The sequence below is a fragment of the Megalobrama amblycephala genome, linkage group LG16 (genome assembly GCF_018812025.1).
Source record: "Megalobrama amblycephala isolate DHTTF-2021 linkage group LG16, ASM1881202v1, whole genome shotgun sequence".
Lineage (NCBI taxonomy): Eukaryota > Metazoa > Chordata > Actinopteri > Cypriniformes > Xenocyprididae > Megalobrama > Megalobrama amblycephala.
This window is the reverse complement of record NC_063059.1, coordinates 39,836,723-39,850,272: the sequence shown is the minus strand read 5'-3', so window position 1 is coordinate 39,850,272 and position 13,550 is coordinate 39,836,723. Positions and strand designations below refer to the sequence as shown.

General features: G+C 35.7%; 3 protein-coding genes and 1 pseudogene across 4 annotated transcripts; all 4 read right to left on the bottom strand.

Annotated features, from left to right (window-relative positions):
- The window catches only part of LOC125248716, a 551,526-nt pseudogene that overhangs the window by 404,399 nt on the left and 133,577 nt on the right, over positions 1-13,550 (bottom strand).
- Positions 71-2,504, bottom strand: LOC125248659 (gastrula zinc finger protein XlCGF8.2DB-like). The gene is made up of 2 exons (XM_048160760.1): positions 2,066-2,504; positions 71-1,832 (listed from the first exon to the last, which is right to left on the bottom strand). The coding sequence occupies exons 1-2, from the start codon at positions 2,148-2,150 to the stop codon at positions 826-828; spliced, it is 1,092 nt and encodes a 363-aa protein (XP_048016717.1). The 5' UTR covers positions 2,151-2,504; the 3' UTR covers positions 71-825.
- On the bottom strand, positions 4,592-9,323 carry LOC125248695 (gastrula zinc finger protein XlCGF7.1-like). The gene is made up of 3 exons (XM_048160815.1): positions 9,088-9,323; positions 7,582-7,768; positions 4,592-5,627 (listed from the first exon to the last, which is right to left on the bottom strand). Exons 2-3 carry the CDS (start codon positions 7,664-7,666, stop codon positions 4,960-4,962), a joined length of 753 nt encoding a protein of 250 aa, XP_048016772.1. The 5' UTR covers positions 7,667-7,768; positions 9,088-9,323; the 3' UTR covers positions 4,592-4,959.
- LOC125248667 (gastrula zinc finger protein XlCGF7.1-like) lies at positions 10,159-13,193 on the bottom strand. Of its 2 annotated transcripts, none has more exons than XM_048160770.1 (3): positions 13,057-13,193; positions 12,621-12,849; positions 10,159-12,306 (listed from the first exon to the last, which is right to left on the bottom strand). In XM_048160770.1, the coding sequence occupies exon 3, from the start codon at positions 12,299-12,301 to the stop codon at positions 11,297-11,299; it is 1,005 nt and encodes a 334-aa protein (XP_048016727.1). In that variant the 5' UTR covers positions 12,302-12,306; positions 12,621-12,849; positions 13,057-13,193; the 3' UTR covers positions 10,159-11,296. The 2 variants fall into 2 exon arrangements, with proteins under 2 accessions (XP_048016727.1, XP_048016726.1); XM_048160769.1 differs by having other exon boundaries at positions 13,001-13,184.

Genomic DNA, 13,550 nt, shown 5'->3' with positions numbered 1-13,550 from the left:
AGAATGTTTAAAATCATTAATGTGATTAAAACTGTATAACTCATTGTCTGTTCATTAAATAGATCAATCAAGACAAGATGTTGTTTCTGTTTTATTTCTCACATGTGCTATCAGAAGGCAATATAGTATACTTAGTAAATAAGGAATTAGCTGGGTGCACACTGTACAATTTTCGCCACGATTTGGTCTTTAGACAAATTTTGAAAATACTAAAGGATTCCTCTGATTCTAGGCTAAAATCTGTAGTCTTTAGTTTGACATGTTCACTGACAGCCAATTAATGACCGTTGTGTTCAAATTTGTACTCCTGACGAAATTCTAGCAGTGTTAGATTTCCCACACAGACTTCTCTTATGACGACTGTCAAATTGACTTGTTTTTCAAGACATGCAATGATCAAAATTAATGTTAGAGATTTCTTTGTTTGCCACCATTTCTGTCCCGCGTCTAATGCAGTTTCTAGTCACCGAACATATAAATCCGGACAAGTTTTCATGTGCGCATCTTGACTGTCATACAGTCTGACATAATTAACAGCTGAGATCCCACAGTGTGCCATGAGGATCAAGTTCATACAGTGTGACAAGCAACAATCGTAAAGGACTATTATAAATCATACAGTGTGCATCCGGCTTAATTCAAGAAAGAACTGATTTTATTTACACTGTAAGAGTTGTTGACTGGTGAAGCTTCAACTCTTAAGTCTCTCTAGTTTTCCAAGCTTTTCAAAAACAAAATTAAACTGATATTGTGCTTTTAGGATAAACTCCATATTTTATCTCACACAGTTTACTTGAATGTATTTGACATGAAAACGAATTATGCTCACTTGCAACATTTTTTCATATGATTGTAAAGACTTGACAAATGTTTAAATCTCTTCTCACATTGAGTACAGTGATACGGCTTCTCTCCAGTATGAACTCGCTCATGTACTTTTAGAGATCCTGACCGAGCAAAACTCTTGTCACAATAGGAGCACTTGAAAGGTTTTTCTCCAGTATGAATTCTTTGGTGCTGTTTTAGTTGACTAGATTTAGTAAAGCTCTTCCCACAGTCACAACACACATGATCTCTCACTTCATCATGTGTTTTCTGGTGAACTTTAAAACTGTCCAGCCTTGAAAAACTCTTTCCACAGAAAGAACACAAGTGAGGCTTAACACCTTTATGAACAATTAAGTGTTTTTTGAGATATGATGATGAAATAAAATTTTTACCACATTGATTACAGTTAAATGGCTTATCACCAGAGTGACAGAGCAGATGATTACTGAGAGCTTTGGTACATCTGAAACTCTCTCCACACTGAGTACAGTGGTACGGCTTCTCTCCAGTATGAATTCTTTGGTGCTGTTTTAGTTGACTAGTTGCATTAAAGCTCTTCCCACACTCCAAACACACATGATCTCTCACTTCATTATGTGTTTTCTGGTGCAGTTTAAAGCTGTCCTGTCGTGAAAAACTCTTTCCACAGAGAGAACACAGATAAGGCCTCTCATCTGAATGAACTTTCAGGTGTGTTTTTAGATTTGATGATGAAATAAAATCTTTACCACACTGATCACAGTTAAATGGCTTTTCTCCAGTGTGGATGTGCAGATGATAAATGAGACCTGATTCACCAGGAAAACTCTTTCCACACTGAGTGCATGTAAACGGTTTTTCTCCAGTGTGAATTCTCATGTGTCTTTTAAGGACTCCTTCATTTTGGAAACTCTTTCCACACTGTGAGCAGGTGTGCAGCTTTTTGGCTTTTGTTCCTTCAGGTTTCAAGTCATGTTTCTCCACTTCATTCAGTCTGTGTCTTTGTTCCATCACTTCCATCTGGTCTAAAATAAACATATTATATAGTTAGAATCAGTTCATGTAGGATAAATATGAAAACTCATGTGAACATTTAGCAGAAAACTAGTTCTGTCATTCAATTGTTAATACAATTAAAATGTGTTTGACAACTACTATACATGATTATCATCACATAGATGCATTTCTGTATCATGCTGCTCATTAATTCACATCTACAAAAGCAGTCAACAATGAAGAATCAAGAATGTACACCAACCTATTTGTTCTTCACTATCTTCATGTTTTATTTTGGATGGTTCTGGATCACTCATGTCTTCAATCTCCTCTTTAATAAACTCCATCTTTAACAGTCACACAGATTTCAGCTGCTACACCTGGAGTTTGTCCTTCTCTTGTAGGATGAGGTGAATATTCCCAGTATTTATTGTTGTGGGAGGGACACTAGATCAGACAGAAGCTACTTCAATAAAGTGAACATGCGTTTCGTCCTAGAAATAGAGTATATTGGTATGGTTTTATCACTAAACCAGGGCACATAATGCGTTTCATTACATTAATAGTTAAACACTAGAGCCGATTAACGTCAAACTATGTAAATTTGGAACATTGCTCACATGCAGATTGGAAATATTCGGCAACAGTCTTTATTTTCATGATCGTTAATCAGTTATCAACAGCGTTCAGCTTGAACTACTCTCTTCTGCGCATCCTCAGTCAATGCGCGTGATGTCACGACTTCTTAAAGGGGCCGCATATTCTTAAGCAAATCACATCGCTGCACTGGTATAATGGTAAAAAAAGATAAAAAAGTATATATACATATATAAAATACTACTATATAATGAGAGTGTTTAACTGTAATAAAGCTTTTCAAAGACTCACAAAACACACACTACATCGTATGATGCTTACATTAAATCCATGAAAATAAGTATATCTAAATTAAAGTACAGGGTTATATATTTGTACATTAAGTTTATTTAATAGTTTTAATGTAGGCTAGTATAAAATAGTGTGGGAAGCACAGTATAAAACTTTTTAAAGTTTTAGTTTATTTGTACAGAGACTTTACGGTTAAAGGCAGGGTAGGTAAGAAATTTTGTTCCAAATTTGTTTAAACTTTCTATATATATACATGCATAATTAAAATGTAAGAACTCTGATAAAAAGAGTATAAAAATCGAGTGACTCTAGACCGTTTAATCTGTATTAAACACAGCTCATTATTTCCATCCGGGACGAAACATAGGATTGGCTTAGGCGGCTGTCACTCTCTCGCAACCATGGCAACCACCCTTTTGCCACACATGACCTGCCCACTTGCGCGCACACGTTTGATTTGGGGAATCCAAGAGGCATGGATCCTAGGAATACCAAAACAATGGCAGAGAAACAGCAAGCTAAATTCACAGTACCGGCCTATGCAGTTAGTGAAGGCAAACCAGGCAAAAAAAGGAAGACAGTAACAGTACAAGAAAAGGCAATGAACAAAAAGTCTTTGGATAAACAAAGAAATAAAACGCGAGTTAATATCGGCGTGGCTTTCCAGCGATGGCGAGAACTGAGGGAACTCAAGGGGCTGAAAAGTGACTCCTTGATGGCTTTATTTCTGCTGGACAGGTAAATCTTTCTTTTTGTATTTTGATCATACATATTTTTTTGTTTATTTTTTCATGAAGCATGTGTCATTAGCACACGTAGCTGCGTAATATAGCTAACATAACATTACTTAGCGAGCCGTAGTAGAGACGATAAATAATGATAGCTATAGTGTTGAATTGTGCATAATTTTACCCTCTGTCTAAGTCTTTTACCATGTTCACCTGTAAGTTTACCTGCACGTTTTTTTCGCCTTTGTTTTGTTTTTATATTCTCTACCTATGTTTACTGATGTCTTTATCTTGTATCTGTGTGTGTCGTACACACTTTGTTGTATGTGTGTGTTATTATTTTGTGTCTGCAATGCAGTTGTGAGTTGATATTTGAGTGTATGTTACTCTGTTGATCTGTAGAACAACGTATATGTTATGAATCTTACACGAAATTCATCTTCATCACAGTGTAAATGATGGTAATGGAAAAACGTGTATCATGCAACCTGTTTTTAGCTTTGCCTTATAGATAACTAGCTCGTTAGCGATTCAAAAAATATATATTTTAAACTTTACCAATATCAATATGCTAGCTTGATAGTGAGTACTAAAATACATCTTGTTTATCTTCATAATTATAAAGTTATTTTTATTACATGTGATTCTGACATGATGTCACTACATGCACTGTGCTCCTTCCTCTCCGCTCGTCTCAGGTAAATAATGCGTCTTCCAGCTCAGTGGTCGGAGTCACACGTTCATGCGTTTTGGGGGCGTGGCTTTGGAAGGAGCCCAGAAGGGAGGGGGTGGAGTGAATGGAAATAATGAGCTGTCTTTAAAACAGTCGTGAGAGGTCTACAGACACTCGATTTTTATACTTTCTTTTTCAGAGTACTTACATTTTAATTATGTATTGATATATAAATAAAGTTTAAACAAATTTTGAAAAAAAGTTTTTTATACATTTTTTTGCCTACCCTGCCTTTAACTGGAAACTTTTAAAAAGTAAATAAAGAAAATAATTTTATTTCTCAGTTTGTTTGCCATTTTAATTTACAACTTCTGTTATTTTCTAACTACAGCCACCAAATCTGGTGAACTGAAGCTTTGGTACTTTACTGTTCTTAAACAGTCAATAATGAAGGATAAAACAGGACAACAACCTCTTTGTATGATACAAGACCTGGTCATTCAGTTTGGGATTATTTTAATAATACAGTACATCTCAAATTTATTTAGTACAGTATTGTTTGAAACTAAATTCATTCTCAGTCAATAATAACTCAATCAAGACAAGATGTATATCCTCTTATTTCAGAACTCTATATACTCTAGAACACATTAATAGACTAATTAGTGAAAAGCAAATTACATTAATGTATTCTAGACACAACCCAGCCTAACAGAATATACAAAACTGCACTTTTAATGTAAGAGTTGTTGACTGGTGAAGCTTCAACTCTCAAGTCTTTATAGTTCTCAGAGCATTTCAACAAATTAACAAAATGAAACTAAAATGTGTATTTGCAATGAAAATTAAAGTTAGTTATTGTAGTTATTATGCATTATGATATTTATTTATATGAATAAGAAGGCTTGATGAAAATAGAAAACTCTCTCCACACTGAGTACAGCGGTTCTCTTCAGTATGAAGTCGCTTATGTGTTTTCAGGTGTCCAACCTGAGAGAATTTCCTGTCACAATATGAGCACTTGTAAGGTCTTTCTCCAGTATGAATTCTTTGGTGCTGTTTCAGTTGACTGGATGCAGTAAAGCTCTTCCCACAGTCCAAACACACATGATCTCTCACTTCATTATGTGTTTTCTGGTGCAGTTTAAAGCTGCCCTGTCGTGAAAAAGTCTTTCCACAGAGTAAACACACATAAGGTCTCTCATCTGAATGAACTTTCAGGTGTGTTTTTAGATTTGATGATGAAATAAAATCTTTACCACACTGATCACAGTTAAATGGTTTTTCTCCAGTGTGGATGTGCAGATGATAAATTAGACCTGATTCACCAGGAAAACTCTTTCCACACTGAGTGCATGTAAACGGTTTTTCTCCAGTGTGAATTCTTATGTGTCTTTTAAGGACTCTTTCATTTTTTAAACTCTTTCCACACTGTGAGCAGGTGTGCAGCTTTTTGGCTTTTGTTCCTTCAGGTTTCAAGTCATGTTTCTCCACTTCATTCAGTCTGTGTCTTTGTTCCATCACTTCCATCTGGTCTAAAATAAACATATTAGGTAGTTAGAATGAGTTCAAGTAGGATAAATGTGAAAACTCATGCCATTCAGTTGTTAACCCTCTGGAGTCTGAGGCTGATTTGGGGCCTGGAGAAGTTTTGCTTTTTTCAGCTGTTCATAAACACATTAATGACACAAGTGTCATTACACTGTATTCAGCACAAACTAGGCTACCATAATATGTGAGGAACATGTACATGTTTGTGTTTTTGAAGGAATAACGTTTATGCATGGTTATTGAAAAAAACAAAAAACTTAAGGCACTGAAATAAGGCTAAAAAAAGTATATTAAATCTGTTTTCATGAGACTTCTGGGTATTGGAGGTTGTAGACTAGAATTTTTACTTCAGAATTATGTAAAAAATTATGCTCCCAACTCCTTCATATAAAACAATATATTGGATTTAGTTTTTGTAAGACACTTTTTGTCAAGAAACAAAGTATGCGTGGAGCCGTGAATCATCATGAATTTTTCAGGTCATTTACACCTGAGAAGACAAAAGAATCGCATAATAATGACCTGAAATGACTTGCATATTAATGAGGCCTTTCAGTCAGGGAGGCTGTGAAAAAAACCCTCTGTAATCATGTCTCAACTCAATTTAAAATAATGGTATTCTATTATATTCTTTAAAATATCATGTATTTCTGTGATGCAAAGTGTCTGAACAATAATGTTACCTCTATGGCATTTCATATAGGCTTTTAGCTTAAAAGCATGCACATTTGGGGAAATATTGATGGATTCTTATATGTTTATGTCAATTTTCTATACAGATGAGTAATATTTATTCTATATTTATAGTCATCACTATGAGTGCTGGATATTGTGTTTTCAATTCATACTTGCAGCCGGAGGGCACTCTGTGCACCTTTAGGCCACAAATCCATATAAATAAGAACAGAAACCAGGAACTAACGGCATGTCTTCTAGAGATCGCTAACCATGGCTTTAACATCCAGATAAACAATTTTGAGATAAAACACGATTAAAACACGATTGAGACAATGTATACAAGTATTGCCTCAGAATTTGCCTCTGAATAGCGCTGGCTCCGTGGGCGTGGCCGCATTAGCAGATAATGAGCTGAATCACAGACTTCTGACATGGCTCTCTTTTCATACAGATTACATAAACACAGAATGTTTGTTTTCGATTTGACTTGCACGATTTAAAACCTGACATTTCAACGTTTCTTTGGACATAAGTCTAATTTTTTTTGTCATTAGTATTCACTACCCAGATAGCACACGTACGTCTGCAAGATGTCTGTTAAAGATCACTTAATCTGGAAAGCATCTACTGTTTACAAACATCTGATAGACATCTTTAAGATGTCAGTTTTACAATCATAAACATCTTAAAGACATCTTCTAAACGTCTATTTGACATCTGACAGGAAACATCCTATAGACGTATTTTAGATGAGCAAACACTCTAAAAAATACATCTTCCAGACGTAAACACACACGTCAAATAGACGTCTCCGGGATGTATGCGTGCTATCAGGGATAAGTTACAGTTCATTTTCTGAGAACTATCAGATTGGACTTTGTTCAGAGGGAGACGAGAGATCACGCATCATGTTAGTTTACTTTATTTTACAAAAAGCACAACATTTAGTTTTTACTCTGAGTATACACAAATAAAAGAAGATATTCAACAGATTAAAATGGTGTATAACTCTTAATTGTATGTGCAACATTGACAGAGTATTTTGAGTCTCTTTCACACTGGTAAGAAAAAAAAACGAGGTGGTATCGCCGGCGATACCTTAGACCTCAGTGTTAATAACAATTAAAATGTGTTTGACAACTACTATACACGATTATCATCATATAGATGTATTTCTGTATCATTTATCATTCATATGCTGCTCATTAATGCACATCTACAAAAACAGTCAACAATGAAGAATCAAGAATGGACACCAACCTATTTGTTCCTCAGTATCTTCATCTTTTATTCTGGATGGCTCTGGATCACTCATGTCTTCAGTCTCCTCTTTAATAAACTCCATCTTTAACAGTCACACAGATTTCAGCTGCTACACCTGGAGTTTGTCCTTCTCTTGTAGGATGAGGTGAATATTCCCAGTATTGTTGTAGGAGGGACACTAGATCTGCCAAATTCAGACAGAAGATACTGAATGTATACTAAAACTACTTCAATGAAATGAACATGTAGTCTGGCTATCACCAGACCAAGCTCAATTTAAAATTGAACATTGGTCTGGGGAGTTTGCTATGTATTTCCTACTGCACAAGAGGCGTGATCAACGAGCATTAGTCACGCAATTGGATAGTCCTTCAACTAATCAGATCAACGATCCGGGTGACGTACTTTGCAGAACTTGGGTAAAGTTGGTTTTATATTCGCACATCCGTATTCAATAGCCTTGTTAATCACACTACATTGGACATTCAGTGGACATTCACAAGTAAATATGCCATTAAAACAATACTTGCCTATTTTGATCGACTGTGAAAAATGTTTTAAGTTGACAATCGTTGGTTGTCAATATCATGTCGCTGCTTAAAATTCACAAACATTAATTTATTGCACATTTATTGGAAAGTCTGAATTTATCAGAAGTCCGAATGTGCGAATATAAAACCAACTTTACCCAAGTCTTTGCAGAGCGATGTAAAAACTCCAGACAGGTTTACTGTGTGTCTCAATCAGCTCCCTAGTTCAGTAGTCAGGGCACTGCTCAGGGAATCAGCCACATTCACTTTCAGGATATACTGATTCACGACCTAGGGAACTAGGGAGCTGATTGAGACATTGGTTTGTAGCATTGATCCGCGGTTTGCAGAAGCAGCAATGGCATCGAGCGATTTTTGCAGGTTGTGCAAAAAACCATAAAAGTGATCGGTATTTACACCCACTCGAGCAATTTGTTTGCTAACTAAAGAAGTCATTCAGCATCATCGAGAGTTTAAAAGGCGACTCTGATACTGTTCTGGTTCAGTTTAAATACTTGGGTAAAGTTGGTTTTATAATCGCACATTCGTATTCAATAGCCTTGTTAATCACACTACATTGGACATTCAGTGGACATTCACAAGTAAATATGCCATTAAAACAATACTTGCCTATTTTGATCGACTGTGAAAAACGTTTTAAGTTGACAATCGTTGGTTGTCAATATCATGTCGCTGCTTAAAATTCACAAACATTAATTTATTGCACATTTATTGGAAAGTCTGAATTTATCAGAAGTCCGAATGTGCGAATATAAAACCAACTTTACCCAAGTAGTGTAAATGAACGCGGAATATAGCCGCCCTAAACTACATCATTGTCATAACAACCAAAACGAATTCCAGTCAGCTCAGGCGGCGCGAGATTCAAGAAGCAGGGAGACGAAACATGAGCAAATAATAAAAATATTGTCTACCATCAAGGGGCATTGAAGTAAAAGAGTCCTGTACTCACATCGTGAAGCAAACCACAAAAATAACAGCAGAGAATGATTGTGTGTCATTAATCGCTGTTTGTAATCTTCCTATTAAGAGACTGTCGGATCAACGCTCTGCTAACGTACATTTCTCTCAAATAAGGTAAATACTTCACACAATCGGCGTCACTGTAATTGTGCATTGTTATTTTGGAGTGACGGTCGTGCGAGAGACGGGTAGATCAGATAGAGTTTGCCGCCGTCGCTTCTTCTTCTTCTTTTCAAGTTTAATGGCAGTTGGCAAACCAAACTAAAACGGTGCATTCCCGCCACCTACTGGATTGGAGTGTGGATAACATTATGGTAGTAGTGACCTAAATCCTGTTAATTAAATGTGTATATTTTAAGAAATTAAATACTTCTTCATATATTTTAAATTGCATTTGGCCATTACCTAATAACGCTTTAATAGAAAATCCTTCCATTTCCATTTCTTTTAATGCTTGAAATAATTTATATCTTTCTCTAGCATAAGCCTCACATTTTAATAATACATGTTCTACTGTTAACATATTTTCTGAACTACATTTGTCACAATACCCAGTCTGGTGTTTCCCAATCCTGACCATACTTTGATTTAGTAAACAATGGCCAATGCGCATTCTTGAAATTAAAACATCCTTCCTCCTATTTCCAATGTTTCTTCTTTCTAAACCAACTGTTCCTTGAATGTTATATAAATGTCGACCCTTATTTCCACTGTCCCACTCCTTCTGCCATTTTTTCCTAATTTCCTTTGCTATTATATTTTTTATCTCAATGCAATTTTAATATCAACTTCTGGAAATTTTAATGGCCTGTTTGGCTAAACTATCCACCTCTTGCTTGCCGTCGCTTCTCTATCGCCATCGTGTAATACCCGCCAATAGCGAGCAAGGTGGATAAGCCAGTCTGTTATTGGTTCCCGCAAAAGTGTAACAACGCAGCAGAAATGGATGCACGGGTTTCCAGACTGAGTTGCTGAGCGAAATCAAATCGCCGGCAGATCAGGCTGGGTTTACCCAGACTAATGAATATGCATTTCATCCTAGAAAGAAAGTATCTTGGTATGGTTTTATATAAAATTTTATTACTAAACCAGGGCCCATAATGTGTTTCATTACATTAATACATAAACACTAGAGCCAATTAATATCAAAATATTTAAATTTGGAACATTGCTCACACGCAGATTGGAAATATACAGCATCGAGCGAAAATATTCGGCGACAGTCTTTTTTTTTTCATAGTCGATAATCAGTTATCAACAGCGTTCAGCTTGAACTAGTCTCTTCTGCGCATCCTCAGTCAGTGCGCGCAATGTCACGACTTCTTAAGGGCCCGCACATTCTTAAGAAAATCACATCCCTGCACTGACATAATGCAAAAAACAACAACAACAAAAACCCGCTATAATCGTAAACATGACTTCAACAGTCTAGTCACCCTTGTTTTTCAGCTTACATGCTTGCTTTCTAATTAGTCTTCTTTTGTATGTTACATCTGTGTATATATATATATATATACATACACACACATTGAATCCATGAAAATAATAAGTATATCTAAATTAAAGTAGTACAGGGTTATATATTTGTACATTAAGTTTATTTAATAGTTTTAATGTAGGCAAGTATAAAATAGACTTTACAGTTTACTCAAATCTTTTAAATAGTAAATAAAGAAAATAATTTTATTTCTCAGTTGCCGTTTTAACTTTACAACAGCTGTTATTTTCTAACTACAGCCACCAAATCTGGTGAACTGAAGCTTTGGTACTTTAGTGTCCTTAAACAGTCAATAATAAAACAGGACACCAACCTCTTGATACAAGACCTGATCATTCAGTCTGGGATTATTTTATTAATACAGTACATCTCAAATTTATTTAGTGCAGTATTGTTTGAAACTAAATTCATTCTCAGTCAATAATAACTCAATCAAGACAAGATGTATATCCTCTTATTTCAGAACTCTATATACTCTAGAACACATTAATAGACTAATTAGTGAAAAGCAAATTACCTTCATGTATTCTAGACACAACCCAGCCTAACAGAATATACAAAACTGCACTTTTAATGTAAGAGTTGTTGACTGGTGAAGCTTCAACTCTCAAGTATTTATAGTTCTCAGAGCATTTCAACAAATTAACAAAATGAAACTAAAATGTGTATTTGCAATGAAAATTAAAGTTAGTTATTGAAGTTATAATGGATTATGATATTTGTTTATATGAATAAGAAGGCTTGATGAAAATAGAAAACTCTCTCCACAGTGAGTACAGCGGTTTTCTTCAGTATGAAGTTGCTTATGTGTTTTCAGGTGTCCAACCTGAGAGAATTTCCTGTCACAATATGAGCACTTGTAAGGTCTTTCTCCAGTATGAACTCTTTGGTGCTGTTTCAGTTCACCAGCTGTAGTAAAGCTCTTCCCACAGTCCAAACACACATGATCTTTCTCACCGGTGTGTATTTTCTGGTGCAGTATAAGAGAGTTCCGCCACTTAAAACTCTTTCCACAAAAACAACACACATATTGCCTGTCATTTGTATGCATTTTCAGATGTTCTTTTAAATTTGATGATACATTAAATCCTTTCCCACACTGATCACAGTTAAATGGCTTTTCTCCAGAGTGAACGCGCAGATGATTATCGAGAGCAATTTTACTTTTGAAGCTCTTCTCACACTGAGTACAGTGGTACGGCTTCTCTCCAGTATGAACTCGCACATGTGATTTCAGGGTTCCAGACAGAGTGAAACTCTTGTTACAATATGAGCACTTGTAAGGTTTTTCTCCAGTATGAATTCTTCGGTGCTCTTTCAGATTGCCAGCTCTATTAAAGCTCTTCCCACAGTCCAAACACACGTGATCTTTCACTTCATTATGTGTTTTCTGGTGCTGTTTACAATGATCCAGCCGTGTAAAACTCTTTCCACAGAGAGAACACACATAAGGCCTCTTATCCAAATGAACTTTCAGGTGTTTTTTTAGATCTGCTGATAAATTAAAATCTTTACCACACTGATCACAGTTAAATGGCTTTTCTCCGGTGTGAATGCGCAGATGATTTTGGAGTCCAGATATATATGTGAAACTCTTTTCACACTGAGTGCAGGTGTGCAGCTTTTTGGCATTCTTTCGTTGAGTTTTTAAGTTACGTTTTCCCTCCACTTTATACAGTTTGTGTCTTTGCTCCTTCACTTCCATCTGGTCTGAAACAAACATATTAAGTCAGAATCAGTTCAAGGAGGATAAATGAGGAAAAATTCAAGATTCAATAGCAGAACACAAAAGAGATCAGGTATTGTCTTGTGGCAGAAGTTAGTTCTGTCATTTGCTTGGTAATACAATCAAAATATTGCTATTATACAAGGTTATGATCTATTTAGATATTATTTATCATCCCATGTATATAATCCATTATTATTTATTATTATACATTGTGCAACTAAATCTGTTTAACTTAACCTTGATAACATTATTTTTTCAGCAGTAAAACAATGAAGAATCAGGAATGAACACCAACCTATTTGTTCCTCAGTATCTTCATGTTTTATTCTGGATGGCTTCTGGATCACTCATGTCTTCAATCTCCTCTTTAATGAAACTCCATCTTTATCAGTCACACAGATTTCAGCTGCTACACCTGGAGTTTGTCCTTCTCTTGTAGGATGATGTGAATATTCCCAGTATTTGTTGGTGAATTGTTGTGGGAGTTGTGATCATGTGTGATACCGACACAAACAAGACCAGATCTAGCAAATTCGAAAAGAAGTTACTGAATTTATATAGAAATACTTAAAATACAATGAAACCCATGCGTATACAGGGTATTTAGTATGGTTTTATTTGCAATAACAATGCTAAAACAGGGCATATGATGCATTTCATTACGTTAGTACTTACATCAACTCTGGGATTAAATCAGCCAAATATGTAAATAAGAAATATCTCCCACATACTGTAAATATACGGCATTCAGCGACAGTTTTAGCTCGAAGTGGTGAGATTTTCAGCACTCGTGTCTCGTGCTACTTTCTTCTGCTCGTTTCGTTTGTTCCCTTGGCTTATCAGGGTTGCCAGAACTAGCGAAATTGCCAATAATAATAAAAAGCCCAACACGGGGAAAACCGCGGACTTGGCAACCTTGATTTGCAAAGCAAACTCTTTAGCGTATTGCTGCCACCTACTGGATACTCATAGTAACACCCACACCTATATTCATATCAATTACGAATAGCCTATGTTTTCAGTAACCTACTGGGATATTAGCATTTCACATATTTAAAATTAGATAAAGCTAAATTGGCAGTGTACCAGCTGTGGGTCTATGCATTTATTTGATACATTAGTTATTTAGCATTTCAATCCGATGAAAACTGAGCAAGAGTTAAAGGATTAGTTCACTTTAAAGTAAATTTTTTCCTGATAATTTACTCACCCCATGTCATCCAAG